We start from the raw sequence: 18,673 nt of genomic DNA, 5'->3' as shown, positions 1-18,673 counted from the left end.
CCTGGAATTTCACAGCCCAGTGGCCAATTTCTAAGTCATGCACGTTAATGGACCACTAATGAGGGACCCACCGGCAGGGACAGGGAAGTGTCCCCCCAGCCCCAAGTGGAGATTAAGGACTACAAAGCCCCCAGCCGCCCTTTATCTCCTTTCTCAGGAGGCTGGATGTGGGGGGAGTGGGACTGACTTGGCCTCTGTGGCAGGCCGGGGAGAGCTGTGTGAATACTCCGTGTGGCCCCCGCCCTCTTGCAGCCTGGGCAGTGCACAGGCCCTGCCTGCAGTGTCACCCGCAGCCCCCGCCTTCCCTGCTGTGTCCAGTGCCATCTCCACACGGTTTAGTGACCCTCCAGCAAGTGAGACACAGAGTTTAAGCCTTTTCCCAGCTCAGCGCTGACGTAGGTCTCTACCCTAGGGAACCCCAGTCCCCTAGGGCCCTTCCCGGGAGCACTGGCTCATGCACCTGCCACTGGAGTCTCCACTTCCCAGAACATCCTCCCAGCCCTTCACCAATGGTGCACAGACATTCCCTCAGCCCCCACACCTCCAGGAAGCCCCTCCAGATTCACCTTCATTCTCGGGTATCATAGTCCAGTCCTTCTCCCATTGGGCTGGGGTGGCTTGTCTCATCGTGAGCTCCCCACGGGACCGTCCTCTTCTCTGGAGGAGCCTTCTCTTTCACCTTTGAGCTCCAGTGCCTGCATACAGTAGGTGCTCAGTCAATCAGTGTTTGTTGAATGACTGATGAGAACTCAGATCTCAGATGTGAGGGGTGTAATGGGCTGGATGGTGGCCCCCAGTAGACATATTTATGCCATGTCCTGGAGCCTGTGACTGTTACCTTATTTGGAAAAAGGGTCTTTGCAGATATAATTAAGGATCTTGACATGGGATCATCTTGGATTATCCGGGTGGGCCTTCCTGAAAAGAGAAGACAGAGGAGAAAGCGTGGGAAGATGATGCTGGCAGAGACGGCAGCGATGCAGTCACAAGCCAGGGAGTGCCTGAGCCCCCAGGAGCTGGAAGAGGCAGGAAGGATCCTCCCTCCATGGCGTCCAGAGGGAGCATGTCCCCATTTATACCTTGACCAGCTTCTGGCCTCCAAGACCGTAACAGAATAACTTTCTGTTGTTCTAAGCCCGAGTCTGTGTTGGCAGCCTCAGGAGCCTAATACAGGGGAACAATCAAACGACGCTCCCTTTCCTTTCTTTTCTGGCGTCTGTGTTTTCATTCATTCATTCTCTCACACACTCACTCATTCAGGCACTGTCAGAATCCTTGTGGGGCCGGCGGCCCTGGGACATTGCAGCCTCTGAAAGGAGCCTGACTCAGGGTGAATCCCAGCCTTGTTGCTTGTCAGCTGTGACGCTGTGAGCCACGTGCTCCACCTGCCTGAGCCCAGTTCCTGCTTGGTGCGGGGTGGGAGTTGGGGGGAACAGTGGGGACACGCGCTTGGGAATCCACGTGACCTTATCCAGGCCGGGTTCTCAGCAGCACACTTAAGCAGCAGTGGCGTCAGTGCCATCCGGGTCACTGTCCAGCCTCGAACTCCGGGACTGCAATCCCGGCTCCCTTTACTTGCCCCTGCTGAGAAGCCAGCCACCGACTCTGATGGTTGGGCATTCATGGAGCAGCCGTTGTGTGAGCCACAGAGGTTGGAACCTGCCAGCTCATCAGAAGGTGACAGGAGTCAGGGGGTTGAGACCGTTAGAAACCACATGAAAAAGAAGCCTTTGGGGATGATCTGGTGTGGGACAGATAAGGACTGATTAGATGCAGCAGGGGACTCTGGGCATTGAAAATGTTTAACTGAAAGCAGTGCTTCTCAACAAGGGGCCGAACCAGCAGCATTGGAGTCACCTGGGAACCCGTTAGAAAGGCAGGTGCCCCGGCCCCGCCCCCGACCCGGAGCTGCTCAGTCAGAAACACGGGTTGGGGCCTGGTGGTCTGTTTGAACAAGCCCTCCGACGGATTCTGATGCAAACTGGCGTTTAAGAATGCAGGTGAGAAGGAGCCTGGGTTCCGGGAATAAACAGTCAAATTCCAGATCTGACCTGCATGTGCCATCATTTTCCGGAACGGGGCCGTCTCGGATATTCTGGCCCCTTAGCTAACCACGTATCAGTTTGGAGAGATGTCTCACTACTCAAGCGTGGCCTAGGGACCAGCAGCCGCCGCCGCCTCCAAGCTTTCAACAAGCCCCGTGGGTGACTCGTGTGCATGGGATTAGCTCTCAGGCACACCTGCTGGAGTTGGGCGGAGGAGGTAAAGGAAGCCACGTTGGAGGCAGCACCTGCAGACGGTGGAGCCTGTTCTGCAGCTGAGGAGGCTGGGCTCAGTGCGCTTTTCACACCCCTTCCCTTGGGCTGGGGGCCTCGGAGAGGCATCTGAGGTTGGAGGTGCTGCAGAAGCTGCCATGAGATCATGGTGCCTGCTCCCCGGCCCCATGTTGCTACTAGCTGAGCTCCCTGTCACCCTCCAGGGCAGCTGAGAAAGCTCCACCCCCGGGGCCGGGCCTGCAGGGGGCTGGAGAGAGGCGGGAGTCGTAAGCCTTCCTTGCTCAGGTCAGAAGTCTCAAAAGCTGCAAATTCTTGGGACCCATGGCCCTGACCACTTGTTGCTGTCCTCCTAGGTGTGGAGGGGCCTGACTCTGACACACACTAGCTGGGGCTCCTTTAATTAATGACTCACCCACCCCTCCAAACTAGAATCTTCCTTCTCCCACCCCTCTGGCCCCAGGAAATGCAGCTGAGCCACCTGGAGTGAGCCTGAGTCCCATCCCCAACAGCCAAGGACTGTCTGGCACCTTAAAGGTTGGATTTGGTGGTCAGGACCAGGGACTGGGGCTCTGTCTGTACAGAAGTTTGGCTGGAAGCAAAGGAGGTGGATGGGAATGTGGGGAGAGAGGATTGATGGGGATGAGGAAGGTTGGGGGTTTGGGAGAAGAGAGAGGGGGGAAGGGTGAGGCGGTTTTGGGGTCTAGTGGGAGGGCAGGAGTGAGAATAATGTAGGTAGGGAAAGGGGGAGAGGAAGGGGGACCAGAAGTCACAGGCAGATGCATGCAGCACCCTTTGGAAAGGGGGAGCCGCTGCCAAGGAAGCGGGCGAGAGCGGCTCAGGGAGCTCTCACTGAGTTGGGGAGAGAAATAAGGATACCTAGAACTTAGGGAGGGAAGAAAGCGTGAAGGTCATGCTTTCTCTCCACCGTTCTGCTGCCTCTAGCCATGGAGGGACAGACCCTAGGAAGCAGAGACCTTCCAGAAAAGTCTCACCCTGCCGCGGCCGCTGCCACTCTGTCCTCAATGGGTGCCGTCTTCATCCTCATGAAGTCCGCGCTGGGAGCTGGCCTGCTCAACTTCCCCTGGGCCTTCTCCAAAGCGGGCGGCGTGGTCCCTGCCTTCCTGGTGGAGCTGGTAAGTCCCCGGGAAGTGAGTCTAGGGGACGGGTACGAGGTGGCTTTGGCTTTTCTGGGTGGGGTTCTCTGCATTGCTTCTGCGGAGTTGCGTGTCCTGTAAGCTATAGCTTCGGGGTTTTAACTGCTATCCTGCTCAGCTAATGAGGGGAGAAGATAATCCCACTGTAGCCCTGGGGCGAGAATATCCCCTATGGGCCCCGGTGATGTCTGATACACAGCTCCTGGGATGGAGCTAGAGGCGTCGCAGCTCCGTCTGTGAAGTGGACATTTCACCCGGGAAGGAGGCTCTCTGGGCACCCTGCCTGGTCAGCTGCTCTTTCTTGCCTGCTGGTCTCAGCTCAAAAACTAAAGCTGAGCTAGGCATGGTGGCCCACGCCTGTAATCACAGCCCTTTGGGAGGCCAAGGTGGACGGATCAGCTAAGCTCAGGAGTTCAAGGCTAGGCTGGCCAACATGGTGAAACCCTGTCTCTACTGAAAATAAAAAAATTAGCCGGGTGTGGTGGTGGGCACCTATGATCCAAGCTACTCAGGAGGCTGAGTCAGGAGAATCGCTTGAACTTGGGACGCAGAGGTTGCAGTGAGCTGAGATTGTGCCACTGCACTCCAGCCTGGGCGACAAAGTGAGACTCCATCTCAAACAAAAACAAAGCTGGACTGCTGTGCGCCGATTGAGCCGTTAACTGGTGTGACACCCCCATACTCCCCACGCAGAGCTGGGCCAGCCTTGTTTGGTGTCGGATGTTCGGCTCTTCTGCCTGCCAGGTGCAGAGCCGGGATTCCCTTCTGGGGAAGCGCGGACGCCGCGCTCTTTTTGCTGTGGGAGAGCCACTCATGAGCACAGCTTTATTTTCTAAGATGCTTTTCCCCGTGGCTGATGGAATGAATTGCTACATTTTGTGGTGAGCTCTTTGGCGGGTTTTATCTCACATGTTTTATAGCAGCTGGTGGATAATGGCTGAGTTCCAACTGTGTGCCCTGAGGCTCTTCGTGTCTGTTTGGAAACTGCAGTGTCGGGTGTAACCCATGCCACCCCTGGCATTGGCGAGCGCCTGCCCCGTGCCTGGCCTAGGGTGGACGAGGCAGTGCGGTCCCTGTCCTCGTGGAACTTTGTTCTAACGGGAGGTCAGACAAGATGCATGTCATCAGCTTCAGATGGTGGATCATGCCGGGAGGGTCATGTGTCTCTGGGGATGGGGGGATGATACAACACAGTGTGGTCAGAAGCCTCTCGGAGGAGGTGACCTTTGCACTGAGCCCCATTGGAAATGGTAAGAGCTTCCTGAGGTGCACGTGAGGGGGCGGCACGCCTGTGTTGGGACTAGTGCGTCAGGAAGGCTGCCCTTATGGCAACGAGGGAGAAACCGGATCTCAAGCCACAGAAGGCCCAGGGTGAGGCAGTCGGGGCTTGGGGGTAGGGCCGTGGCCAATCCCTGGGTAGCAGGAATGGCCATGAGCCAGAGAAGGGGGATCCCTGCTCCGTGAGCACCATGCAGGCATCTCCTGCAGATCTTGCTGAAATCAGATGCTGGCCCTGCAGGGCTGGATAGGCCTGAGACCGCGTTTGTGACTTGGCCCTGGGCAAACGGCTGTTTTGTTTTGCTTAGGATGAGCTCGAGATCCCTTCGCTCAGCACACTTGAGAAGGAAACCCGGACATGAATAAGTGGAAACTCATGGCAGAGTAGAGGAGCCAGGCTGGCTGTTGACAAGCTCCCGCCACTCCAAGTTGTTCCTTCAGCCTCCAGGGCTGCCGGGGAGATGGAGGTGGGCTGGGGTGATGTCACTGAACGACGGAAGATTTGGGGGAGGCTGCTTCCCTCCACTTAGCTTGTGAGGCTTCTGCATGGGGAGCATTTAAACGTGAAGTCAGTGGGCAGAGGTTGGAAGCCTGACTCATTAGGGTTGGAGGTTTAGTGACATTTGATGAAAACAGTCTAGGGCCATACCACCCTGAATGCACCCGATCTCATCTGATCTCACTAAGCAGGGTCAGGCCTGATTCGTACTTAGATGGGAGATATTTGATGAAAATGGACAAACCCCCTCTTGGGACCTATGGAGGGGCTGGGTCTGGCACGGTGGCCGGGGCTCCTTGCAGTTCTGCTGCCCGGAGGCTCAGTCCCTCTTGTGGTGACCGTATCCTCCAGGGATGGCTCACCGTGAGTCTCCCTGCACCCACACCTTCCCCTGCCTCTTTTTTTTTTCTTTTTTTTCCTTTCTTTCTTTTTTGATAGTCTCACTCTTGCCCAGGCTGGAGTGCAATGGCGTGATCTCGGCTCCCTGCAACCTCTGCCTCCCAGGTTCAAGCGATTCTCCTGCCTCAGCCTCCCTCCCGAGTAGCTGGGACTATAGGCACATGCTACTACGCCTGGCTAGTTTTTTGTGTTTTTAGTAGAGATAGGGTTTCACTGTGTTGGCCAGGATGGTCTCGATCTCCTGACCTCATGTGATCCACCGCCTCGGACTCCCAAAGTGCTGGGATTACAGGCATGAACCACAGCACCCGGCGCCCCTGCCTTTCAACCACAGATGTTTTCTGAGTGTCTGCGTTTGTCAGGTCCTTCTCTGGGGCAAAATAGAAAAAAGGACACTGCCCAGTCTTCACGGAGCTTAGAACCTGGGTGAGAGGGCATTGGAGAAATCCCTCAATACTTTAGAATTGGATGTGTCCGTTTCCTGGGGCTGCTATAACATTACCACAAAAAGGAGGGCTTAGAACACTGGAAATGTATTTTCTCACAGTTCTGGAGGTCAGGAGTCTGACATGAAGGTGTCAGCAGGGCCTCGCTCCCTCCAAAGGCTCTTCCAGCTCCTGGTGGCTCCAGGTGCTCCTTGGCTTTGTGGCCGCATGACTCCAATCTCTGCCTCCTCCTCCTCTGTCTCTACAAGGACACACCTCATTGGGTTGAGGACCCACCAGATCCAAGATGACCTCACCTCAAGATCCTTAATGACATAGGCAGAACGGTTTTTCACTTAGGTTTTCCTTGTGGACATCTGCAAAAACTGTTTCCAATAAGCCACATTCACAGACTCGAGGGATTAGATGTGGAATGCTCGACCACCATGCTTGGCTAATTGTGATCTATTCAGACAATGGCCTGTTAGCAAAAAACAGAAGCAAGCTGCTTGTGCGCACGATACGGATCAATCACACACGCGTGGTGGAGTGGGAGGAGCTGGGAATTACTTAAAGGTGGAAAATACTAGACCAGTGGGGATGGGAAGGAGACAGGGGACTCGTGGGACCGTCCAGGGTGTGGTGATGTTCTGCCTGTGGGTAGAGGTTTGGCTGGCACATGTGCATTGTACATCTTCCAGCAATACACTTAAGATTTTGTGCATTTTTATATGTAAATTTTCACCCCACAAGAGAAAAGGCCTGTGGACGAACAAACATCAAGCTCTAATGCTTGGTAGGCACGCCAGAGTATTCCACGGTACGTACACCGGGATCTGCAACTTGCTTCAAAATGCTAATCCATTAAGATGGATGGCCACACAGAGGCATGGGTAGAAGGGTAGAGAAGTCAAAGCAAGTACAGCAAGCTGTCATGGGGAAGTCGGGTGGTTGCCCACAGGGGGTGTTCACTGTAACATTCTTGCAACTTTCCTGTACATCTGAATTTTTTTTTTTTTTTTTTGAGATGGAGTCTCGCTGTGTCGCCCAGGCTGGAGTGCAGTGGCCGGATCTCAGCTCACTGCAAGCTCTGCCTCCCGGGTTTTTACGCCATTCTCCTGCCTCAGCCTCCCGAGTAGCCGGGACTACAGGCGCCCGCCACTGAGACAGAGTCTCGCTCTGTCCCCACTCGCAGCTCGGCGCGATCTTGGCTCACTGCAACCGCCTCTCAGCTTCAAGTGATTCTCCTGCCTCAGCCTCCCAAGTAGCTGGAATTACAGGCATGTGCCACCATGCCTGGCTAAGTTTTGTATTTTTAGTAGAGGCGGGGTTTCACCATGTTGGCCAGGCTGGTCTCAAACTCCCAACCTCAGGTGATCCGCCCGCCTTGGCCTCCTGAAGTGCTAAGATCACAGGCATGAGCCATAGCACCTGGCCTGAAAATTTTTTATAATTTCGGAAAAAGATTTTAAAAATACAAAAGGCCGGGCGTGGTGGCTCACACCTGTAATCCCAGCACTTTGGGATGCCAAGGCGGGCGGATCATGAGGTCAGGAGATTGAGACCATCCTGGTTAACACTGAAACCCCGTCTCTACTAAAAAATACAAAAAATTAGCCAGGTGTGGTGGTGGGTGCCTGTAGTCCCAGCTACTCAGGAGGCTGAGGCAGGAGAATGGCTTGAACCCAGGAGGCAGAGCTTGCAGTGAGCCGAGATTGTGCCACTGCACTCCAGCCTGGGCGACCGAGTGAGACTCCGTCTCAAAAAATAATAATTAAAAATACAAAAAAAAAATTAGCTGGGTATGATGGCATGTCCCAGCTACTCGGGAGACTGAGGCAGAATTGCTTGAACTTGGCAGGCAGAGGTTATAGTGAGCTGAGGTCATGCCATGGCACTCCAGCCTGGGTGACAGCTAGACTCCTTCTCCAAAATAAATAAATAAATTTAAGCTGAAATAGAGGGAACACCATTTCTTTTCTTTTCTTTTCTTTTTTCGTTTTGTTTTTTTAGAGGCAGAGTCTTTCTCTATCCCCCAGGCTGGAGTACAGTGGCACAATTTTGGCTCACTGCAACCTCTGCCTCCCAGATTCATGAGTAGCTGGGACTGCAGGCACCACCTGCCACCATGCTCGGCTAATTTTTGTATTTTTAGTAGACAGGATTTCTCCATGTTGGCCAGGCTGGTCTCGAACTCCTGACCTCAGGTGATCCACCCACCTCAGCCTCTGAAAGTGCTGGGATTACAGGCATGAGCCGCTGTGCCCAGCCAGAACACCATTTCTGGAGCACTCATGTGCTGAGCCGAGTGTGTCACAGGCCTTGTTCGTCCTGATGTGTCACAGCAGCCCTGCAAGGGGGCAGTGCTACCCCCCTTTCACAAATGGAAAAGCAGAGGTTGCCAGCCTGCCTCATGCCACACAGCAGGTGAGCGGTGGTTAGAACCTGAGCCCAGCTGTGCCCGCTCCACCTCGTGTTCCAAGCCACCGTGCCTACTGCCTCTCTACCCACAGGCCAGGCAATTTCAGGAGAGTAATTTAAACTCTGGGTTTCTGATGTATCACTTGTCCGACTGGGGCAGGATGGTCTCAGATTCCCAGGTTCACAGCCTAGAGCCAGTGAGGCTGCCAGAATCAGCCTGCTCTGCAGCTCTGATTTCAGGATGGATGAGGGGGGGGTGGGGGTGCAGTGACACAGCTGGTAGAACGCCTCCCATGCTGGCAGCAGCCCTGGCGTCTGTGGACAAGAAGCCATGTGGAGAGTGTGCCTGAGGGGTGGTTGACTGGGGGTGGGTGGGCTGTGGGCACACCCCAGTTCCAGGTCCTGCTCCGCAGGTCTCCTTGGTCTTCCTGGTCAGCGGGCTGGTCATCCTGGGCTATGCTGCTGCTGTCAGTGGCCAGGCCACCTACCAGGGCGTGGTCAGGGGGCTCTGTGGCCCCGCCATCGGGAAGCTGTGTGAGGCCTGCTTCCTTGTCAACCTGCTCATGATCTCCGTGGCCTTCCTCAGGGTGATCGGGGACCAGCTGGAGAAGCGTAAGTACTTCTGTGGGACTTGGGGTGGCCCAGGGTGCTGGACCTCTAATGACCTCTTGGGGTTTCCAGTTGATGAGCAGGACATGGGGCACTGGCCTGGGCCCTGAGGGACAGCAGAGGCTGAAACCACACTCTTGTTCCTAACATGGTGGGGAAGGGAGGCTCAGCATGGATAGTCACCAGTGGGGTGAGAGTCATGGGCACACAAGTGCATGAGAGAGGTTGTGGCTGCAGTTAGGATGTCCAGTGGAGATAAGTCGTTTCACAGATGAGGAAATGGAGCCACCAGTAAGCAGCTCCTTCTGAGAGAGAACCAGTAACACCTTTGACTTTGGGATGACTGTGGCTCTCAGCCCTCAGGCAGACCCGGCCTCTAGTTCCCAACTAAGATTTTCCCTCTAAGCACTGCTTTAGCTGCATCTTACCAACTTTGAGATGTCCTATTTTCATTTTCATTTGACTCATTTCTCATGAATGGAAAATGTAAAATATGTGCTAATTTTCACTGTGGTTTCTTTGACTCATGAGATGTTTAGAGCTGTGGTGTTTAATTGCCACCTGGGGAGTTTTTTCGATTCCTTCATGGTTCCTACCTTAATTCACATCATGGTCAGGGAATCTGTCATTTCTGTCTTTTGAGATCCACTGAGACTTGCTCTGTAGTCCAGCACATGGTCTGGCTGTCTTGGAGAACATTTTGTGTGCTCTTCAAAGAATGTGTACTCTGCAGTTGCTGGGCGCAGTGTGCTGGCAATGTCCATTAGGTCAAGGCAGTCAACAGCTGTGTTTAGATCTCCCATAGCAACCATATTAATCTTTAGTTCTGTTCCTAAGAAAAGGATGTTAAAGGATGTTAAAATTGCCAGCTGTAATTGCAGATTAGCCTGTTATGTCAAGCTTCATGCTTCATGGTCTTTGAAACTCTATCCTTTTATTGTTATGAAGTATTCTTTATCTCTGGTATTAAATCTGTCTTCTCTACTATTAACGTAGCCACTCTAGCATCCTTAAGACTAGTGTTTGTATAGAAGTTAGTTCTCTTCTCATTCTTTTACTTAGAATCTAACTGTGACTTGGATTTTGTTTTTTGTTTTTTGTTTGTTTGTTTTTTAACGTGTTTATAATTTTTTTGCAACACCAGCCTGAGAATGGCTTGGGATTTTAAAATGCATTTCTTGTAGGCAGCATATCATAGGGTCTTGCCTTTTTATCCAGCTTGACAGTCTCAGTCTTCTGATTGGAATGTTCAGACTTCTAATTGGAGTGTGATTGTTGATAGGGTGACATTTAGTCTACCATTTTGCCATGTGTGTGTTCTGTGTGTGTTTTGATCCTTGAAGCAAAAGGCCCCTGACTGGGGAGGCGGGTTATTGAGATTGAAGGCTGCTGTGTCTTGGTAAACACTATCTTATACCAAAAAGAAGTGAGATTGGCGTATCTGAGCCTCTTAATGGGTAAGTGGGCACAAAAACATTCTGCTCACCAGTGGCAAGTAGAGTTCGTCTGCAGTTTCAACTCCAGTGAACTGGTAGTGTTGCTGTGTTAAGAGGGATTCTGAGCCTCACTGGGAACAGAGGCCCCTGACTAGTCAGAGGGCAGATGAGGATATGGGCCACCCCAGGTCTGGGTGGATTGACTGTGGTGGAGAGAGCGTTCTTGTGTATATCTGGTTAGATATTTGAGGATGCGTGTCTGTAGGGAAGGCCAAGCTTCTGAGAGGGAGTGCTAGATAGAGGTTGGAGTGCTTGGGGGAGTCATGGCATGAGGTACAAATGGCCGTGTCTTTGGTGCCAGAGATCTCAAGCATCCAAGAACGCTAGGTTTAGGAAGGAGCTGGTGTAGTCCTGCTGTTGGCCCTGAGGATCCTGGCTATGGGAGGTCCAGATGCAGACAAAAGGGCCTGCCGCATCCCACGCTGCCTAGGTCTAAAACCTGCCCAAGATCTCAGTGCAGTCCTGGGGCGTGTGCATTCCCTTGGCATCTTTGGCTGTCCCACGTGGATGCTGCTGTGACCATCTGCTTGTGGAACCTTCCCCTTCATCATTTTGTACACATGAGCTGTTCTCACATGCATTCATTTTTCACACGGCTCCCCTTGTTGAGTGAGATCAAAGAAGCATATATGACGCCTCAGTGCCAAAGACCTCCGAAATGAATGAAGACATCTCAAGCTGCTCAGCCTCCCACCTCCAGTGGTTGCAGGGGCCACCTCACCCGCCCAGGTGGTTCCCAGTGGCTCCCACCTCCAGCCACCCTCCCACTCTCCTGTGCTTTCCCCTCCCCCATCTGTCTTGTCTCCTAGAGGGGTTCCAAATCATTCATCCCACTGTGGCAGAATAAAAATGGCCCCCGATTCTTTGGTATTCTTTCCATGGAGAGGTTAGTGGAGCTTGTGTCCCTTGCCTTTGAATTAGGTGTGCCTGTATGGCTTTGTCCAACAGTGTGTGGTAAATGGGACGCTGCGCCAGTGCTGGGCCTGGCCTTTAAGAGGACAGGCAGCTTCTGCCTCTGTCTCTGGGATCCCTCAGCTGCCAAGGAAGAAGTTGGAGGCACCTGCTAGAAGGCCCATGTGGAGAGACTCCCAGACTTCAGGGAAGGCCCGGGTGTACCCACCAGGCACCAGGTGTTGGGGGGAGCCATCAAGGGCCCTCCAGACCAGCCCCACTGCCAGCCAGAGACCCCCAAACAACCCCAGCCAATCCTATATGGAGAAGGATTGGCCAGCCCGGCCCTGAACTTAATTCTCTACCTACAAGCTATGACTTGTTGTAATAAAGTGGTTCTAAGCCACTGTGTTTGGGGTCATGTGTTTTGCTGCAACCATGGGAACCTGCTATTCTGATGGACAGCAGCCTGGTGCTGCCTGCACAGTGACCAAAACTCTACTTCAGGCCCCCATTTGACCCCAGATACCGTTGAGTTCCTGAGCAAAACAGAAAGAGGCTTTCACCAGAATGTAAGAGGCATGAGGGTAGATGGCTTGTCGGGTCATCGCCGCATCTCGGGCCTTGGAGCAGTGATGGCTGTGGGAAAGAAGCTCAGTGAATATTTGTTGAATTAATTCATGTGTCAGGTTTTGTTCCTGTGTGGGGCACGTGACCTGTCTCCATCTCACTTGTCATCTGATCCCTGGGCTCCTGGGGCTGACTGAGGGTGGATGTCCAACCCCACTCAGGGTTGAAGGGCCAGGCAGGAGCCAAGAACCCACGGCGTTTGTGCTCTGTGGCTCAGCTCTCCCCGTGTCTCTGGCAGTGTGTGACTCCCTCCTGTCTGGCACCCCGCCCGCCCCGCAGCCGTGGTACACAGACCAGCGCTTCACCCTGCCCCTGCTCTCCGCGCTGGTCATCCTGCCCCTATCCGCCCCACGGGAGATCGCCTTCCAGAAATATACAAGGTAAGGGCTGGGGATGCTGCCCGGTGGGGGCCCCCACCTTGCTAAGTGTTTGTGTCAGGGTTTCTGTCCATCTGGGGTCAGAGGAGCTGGGGGATTGGCCTTCCCATTTGGAGAAGGGGAAAACAATATGAAATTATGCAAGTAAAATGTTTTCCCGATGGAAAATACAGACGAGCCAAAAAAAGAAAATGACCTGTAACAACATCAGTGCTACTCACGGTTTCATTGTTGGACTTTTTGCACATGGGCTCAGAGAGACACCTCCCCACAACACACCCACCCGCACCTACCCGCGCGCCCCCCACCCCGCGCGCAGCCCCCCCCGCACCCGCCTGCGCACGCCCTCCCGCGCGTGAACCCCCCCTCCCCCGCGCGCACCCCCCCTCCCCCGCGCGCGCACCCCCCTCCCCCGCGCGCGCACCCCCCTCCCCCGCGCGCGCACCCCCCTCCCCCGCGCGCGCACCCCCCTCCCCCGCGCGCGCACCCCCCTCCCCCGCGCGCGCACCCCCCTCCCCCGCGCGCGCACCCCCCTCCCCCGCGCGCGCACCCCCCTCCCCCGCGCGCGCACCCCCCTCCCCCGCGCGCGCACATCCCCTCCCCCGCGCGCGCACATCCCCTCCCCCGCGCGCGCACATCCCCTCCCCCGCGCGCGCACATCCCCTCCCCCGCGCGCGCACATCCCCTCCCCCGCGCGCGCACATCCCCTCCCCCGCGCGCGCACATCCCCCCCCCGCGCGCGCACATCCCCTCCCCCGCGCGCGCACATCCCCTCGCCCGCCCCCCCGCGCGCACCCCCCCGCGCGCACCCCCCCGCTTGCACACGCCCCCCGCTTGCACACGCCCCCCGCTTGCACACGCCCCCCGCTTGCACACGCCCTCTGCGCGCGCACGCCCCCCGCCGCGCGTGCACGTACCCCTGCCCCCCTACCCCCCTACCCCCCTGCCCCCACCCGGGCGCACACACCACCTTGCCCCCCGCCCCCCCCCCCGCGTGCACACACCCCCTTGCCCCCCGCCCCCCCCCCGCGTGCACACACCCCCTTGCCCCCCGCCCCCCCCCCCGCGTGCACACACCCCCTCTTTTCCACACACACACATACACACACACACACATACACACACACACACATACACACACACACACACACGCGGTTTTCTTTTTGTGGCTAAGGCTCTGTATACTTTTGAAGAAACAAAGCTTGGCAACAGTATCCGTTCCCGTCTGCCGCCTTCCTTTCCCCTGTTGTGTATGAACAATAGACATTGTGTAGAAACAGCAGGCAGCAAACTGGAGCCTCCCCCAGGCCTCTACCCTGCAAGGCTCCCGTCCCACTTGGACCAAGCCAGGGGGGCTTGTCCCTTCTGAAGTGTGACCAAGCCTGCTGGCGTCCTGCCTTAGGCGTCAGGCTGAGTGGCTGATTAGCTTTTGTTGGTGGGAAGGAAACAATATTACAGCTGCCATCCCCAAGGGCGCTGGGTGCCATTGAAAATTCTACACATTTGGGCCCGGTGTCACGCCTGTAATTCCAACACTTTGGGAGGCTGAGGTGGGCAGATCACCTGAGCTCAGCAGTTTGAAACTAGCCTGACCAACATGGTGAAACTCCATCTCTACTGAAAATACAAAAATTGGCCCGGTGTCATGGTGCGTGCCTGTAGTCCCAGTTATTTGGGAGGCTGAGGCAGGAGAATTGCTTGAACCTGGGAGGCAGAGGTTGCACTGAGCCGAGATTGTGCCACTGCACTCCAGCCTGGGCGACAGGGTGAGACTCTGTCTCAAAACAACAAAAACCTCTATACATTTGACCCCTGGACCCCAGACCAGCCCTGCCGCACGCACACCCTGTACAGATGAGGACAGGGAGGCAGAGATGGAGAGCTTGGCCAGCACCTCATTGTCAAGGGTGGAGCTGGGATTCAGATCCCGCCATCTGTTCCCGTGCATCAACCGCACATGTCACCCACTGCGCAGTCCCTCACATGGTCACTGTGTGTTAGCATCCTAGGCACCCTGGCTGCCTGTTACCTGGCCCTGGTCATCACCGTGCAGTACTACCTCTGGCCCCAGGGCCTTGTGCGCGAGTCCCGTCCTTCACTGAGGTAAGTCTGAGGGAACAGCTTCCGGCAGCCTCTGTGGGGAGGCATGGCAGGGGAGTCTTCCAGGGGAGTCTCGGAGGAGGAGCCTCTCGTGGCTCACTGCAGAGCCTGGGCTCCTTGCATGCAGTTCTTTCCGTCTCTGATGCGGTGAAGGCAAGGGAGGGCCACTTTCCTTCTGCTGCAGGGACCTGGCTGTGGCTACTGATGACCGGGACGGGCCAAGGGACGCAAAACCGCCAAAGGCTGCGGCAGCCAAGGGGTCATAGGCTGTTGCAGACTTGTCCCCACAGCGTGGAGGTACATAACCTGGCAGCCAGCCAGCCGCAAGTGCCGGCGCAGGGGAACAGCGAGGGGGCCGGTGTGGCCAAGCCAGCCAGAGCAAGGGCAGAGAGCGTGGGCGGGGATGTCGTGTAGGGATTCAGAGCCACAGGAAGGAGTTTGGTTTTGCTCTGGATGAGTTGGGAGACTTGGCAGCGTTTTGAGTACAGCAGGGATGTGACAGGACCTGTTTTTAAAAATGGTCATTCTGGGCAGGGTGTGGTGGCTCATACTTGTAATCCCAGCACTTTGCGAGGCTGAGGCAGGTGGATCACTTGAGGTCAGGCGTTCAAAACCAACCTTGCCAACATGGTGAAACCTTGTCTCTACTTAAAAATACAAAATTTAGCCGAGTGTGGTGGTGCACACCTGTAATCTCAGCTGCTCAGGAGGCTGAGGCAGGAGAATTGCTTGAACCAGGAGGCAGAGTTTGCAGCGAGCCAAGATCATACCACTGCACTCCAGCCTGGGCAACAGAGCAAGACTCTGTCTCAAAAAAGAAAAAAAAGAAAAAAAAAAAAGGGCTGGCTGTTCTGTCGTCTTTGGGAACCAGGGGTAGCAGCAGAGACCAAGTAGGAGGCCCCTGCCTAGATCCCAGGTCCCAGACCTGGTGGCTTCAGAGGAGGCCGTGAGGAAGAGTCAGACTCTGGATATGCTTGAGACCAGATTTCCCAGTGGCAGGGCTGGCTCGTGGGTGTGGGACCCCTGCAGTCACCCAGTCCCCATGCTCAGTGTAACCCTCTGCTGTTGCTGTCTTAAAATTCTTAATCATTGTCCAACAAAGGTCCCCACACGTTCCTTTTGCACCTGGCCCTGTGAATTCTGTAGCCAGTGCTGCGGGTGGGTTGGACGGTGAGCAAGAGAGAGAAGAAAGTCAAGGTAACTTGGAGCTCTCAGCTTGAACAAGGGGAAGGAGGGAGATGCCGTTCCCTGGATTAGAGAGGACTGAGAAGGGCGGGTCCCTGGGAGCAGCTCAGGCTGGAACAGTCAAGGTGGAGCCGACCTTGAGACGTCTAAGAGGGAAGTCAAGCAGCTGGGCAGGTCTGTGTGTCTGAAGTTCCGGGAGAGAGGTCCGGGCTGGCAGGAGAAACATGGCTGACATTGGCCCAGAGACGGCGTTCAAGACTGTGAGTGCTGAGATCCGTACACTGAGCTGGTGGTACTTTATCACAGGCAGGTTGGGGGGATGAGGAGGCCCTGGTAAAAACAGGAGGTGGTGAGTTAGGATATGTGAGTGTCCAAGGGCTGCTGTGACAAGTGACCACATACTCGGTGGCTTAAAATAACAGAAATTTCCTTCATTTCTGGTGCCTAGAAATTCAGAATCAAAGTGTGGCCATGCTCCCTCTGAAGGTTCCAGGGGCAGATCTTTCGTGCCTCTTCCCAGTTCTGGGGGCAGCGATCTGTGTTCGTTGGCTGATAGACACATCACTGGGTCTCAGCCTTCATCCTCACACCGTGTTCTGTGTATTTGTTTTCCCTTCCAATCGCAGTGGCAGGCATTGGATTCAGGCCCACCCTAATCCAGCATGACCTCATCTTACTTTCAATAATTTCACCTAGAAAACCTGTCAAAGGAAGCTGGGAACCAGGCGGGGATCCCAAGAGGCTGGACCTGGAGGTTCTCCCCATGCAGACCTCTGTCCTCTTAGGTGGCTTGGACGGAGCTCAAACCATCCTTGTGCTATTTGGGATCATTGCGTGGATGCTGTGGGTGCCCCCCCATTACCAAACTGCACTGGGAGCCAGCAGCCTTCAAGAAGGAAGTTGGGAGTTCCTATTGCTGTTTCCCTGCCCGAATTCTGCCCACATGGAAAATGTCATGTTACCAAATGTCAGCAAAGATGTATTTAGAAAGTGCAGTATTTAGCCAGCATCCTTTTCCATTCCCAAAAGCCTGGTCACGGACACAGTCATTAAAAATACAACTTGCAGCCATGCTCTGTTACATTTTCCCAGCATCCTTTAAAATTCACCCTTGTAGCCGCAGGTTGTTCCGGGTGTGACCCTTCTTTAATAAACTCCTGTTCTTGTCTGTTTACAGCCCTGCCTCCTGGACCTCTGTGTTCAGTGTCTTCCCCACCATCTGCTTCGGGTTTCAGGTAATTTGAGCATCTGTGTTGAAGACTGTGGCATTTGCAGAGGCTGTGGGTGAGTCTCTGCTCCCTCAGGAAACCTTGGTTTTCTCTGTTAGGGAGGCGTTTGAGGACTTCTAGGATACACTGGGCTCTCTGCTGCTGACCTGTGGTCTCCAGGCTGTCTTTCGAGACCACGAGAGTGGGTTGGTGTCTGGGTTCAGGGAGGTGGGAATTGCCTTGAACTTGGGAATCCAGCCCCCACTGATGGCCAAAAGCAGCACCATGTTTATTGGGTCTCGGGTAGAGTGTGGGGACCTGAGACCTGTCGCTTCCTCTGCAGAACCCCCACAGGGCTGTAATCAGACCTGAGGCCTGGAGGCCTAGAGCTTTCTACTTAACTCTGGCAGGACAGTTTTACCCAGGTGGACTCTGCCCAGGGCCTTGGGCAGGAAAGATCCTGCCTCCTGAGGGGTACAGGGTAGAGGAGCTGGAAGGTGTATAGGTAGCTGATTAGAGAGGGGGAGGGGACAGGAATACAGAATTTTTAATAGAATATCATGGGAGGGAGGACGAGGCTGTATATGTAGAATCCTGGCAGAGGGGTAGAGTCAGAGGTGTCTGCTCAAGGTGGTAGGGTCTGAAGGGGATCTTGAAGGATATATGGGCAGCAGCCAGGTGACTGGGAGTGCACCCCAGGTAGAGAGGACAGCACAGGTGGGCGCTGAGGTGAGCAGACCCCAGGCACAGCTGGAGAGAGACGTGCAGAGGGCTCTGTGGCACGGTGCTGGGGGAAAGGTGGCCAGGGATGGGGGGACAGCAGGGAGGCGGCGGGCCTGGGCTCAGTCCCCTGCTTCTGGGCTGTCATGGGTACCCCTAGCCCTCCTAGTAGGTGGCAGCAGACACTGTTCTTCCATTGTTTTTTGTTTGTTTTTCTTTTTTGAGTTGTAGTCTCACTCTTGTTGCCCAGGCTGGAGTGCAGTGGATCTCAGCTCACTGCAACCTCTGCCTCCCAGATTCAAGCAATTCTTCTGCCTCAGCCTCCCAAGTAGCTGGAACTACAGGTATGCGCCACCATGCCCAGCTAATTCTTTTTGGTATTTTTAGTACAGGGGGTTTTCACTATGTTGGTCAGGCTGGTCTCGAACTCCTGACCTCAAGCAATCTGCCCACCTCGGCCTCCCAGAGCGCTAAGATTATAGGCGTGAGCCACCGTGCCTGGCCATGTTGCTTATTTTAGGGAAGATTTACCTCTATCTCCTAAAAACAACCACCTATCCACTGCCTACTACCAGCGCCAACAAAACCATTCCAAAGTAAAATCAAGTCCACAGGGAGATGCGTTCAGGGTTTACCACTGGATCTCAGCTTAGTAGCCATTGAGCTCTTCTCTTCCCTTGACCATCAGTGAGCTCTGCTTCTGTTCTTCATCTTGCCTTTTCTTTGAGAACCCTTTTCAGGAAAGAAAAAAATTCTGAAAGATTTCCATTTCTCTTCCGCATAATAAGTCAGCGTGGGGCTTCAGGGCCTCAACAAGCCACTTACGTGGATTTCTCACATTGCTTCTTGCATGCCCAATATTTTGAAAGATCTAAAGAACTGATTTTGCTGTCAACTGTTTGTCTGGACTGGGTTTAACAACGCCTCTCTGTGCCCAAGCGCCATATGGTGCAGCAGACCCACACTGGGGCCGCCTCCCCGATGCTGGCAAGTGGTGCCCCTCAC

The 18,673-nt window shown here is 54.8% G+C and overlaps 1 protein-coding gene across 6 annotated transcripts in view; it reads left to right on the top strand.

The window, feature by feature from the left end:
- Nucleotides 1–1,946: 1,946 nt before the first annotated feature.
- The window catches only part of SLC38A8 (solute carrier family 38 member 8), a 35,542-nt gene continuing 18,815 nt past the window's right edge, over nt 1,947–18,673 (top strand). For 4 of the 6 annotated variants that reach the window (XR_012429184.1, XM_074027673.1, XM_074027672.1 and 1 more), the window contains exons 1-7: nt 2,375–2,561; nt 2,737–2,810; nt 3,219–3,409; nt 8,866–9,064; nt 12,317–12,458; nt 14,457–14,558; nt 16,918–16,975. Coding sequence is in view for 5 of the 6 variants with exons in the window: in XM_074027673.1 (XP_073883774.1) it covers nt 3,221–3,409; nt 8,866–9,064; nt 12,317–12,458; nt 14,457–14,558; nt 16,918–16,975 (690 nt within the window). In the remaining variant the exon portion in view is untranslated. Of the gene's footprint in view, nt 2,263–2,374; nt 2,562–2,736; nt 2,811–3,218; nt 3,410–8,865; nt 9,065–11,091; nt 11,287–12,316; nt 12,459–14,456; nt 14,559–16,917; nt 16,976–18,673 lie in introns of those variants that run through there. The other 2 variants (XM_045381808.3, XM_074027671.1) reach the window with 2 other exon arrangements.

Source organism: Macaca fascicularis, chromosome 20, assembly GCF_037993035.2.
Source record: "Macaca fascicularis isolate 582-1 chromosome 20, T2T-MFA8v1.1".
In the NCBI taxonomy this organism is placed as follows: Eukaryota; Metazoa; Chordata; class Mammalia; order Primates; family Cercopithecidae; genus Macaca; species Macaca fascicularis.
This window is presented reverse-complemented; position numbering and strand designations above follow the sequence as displayed.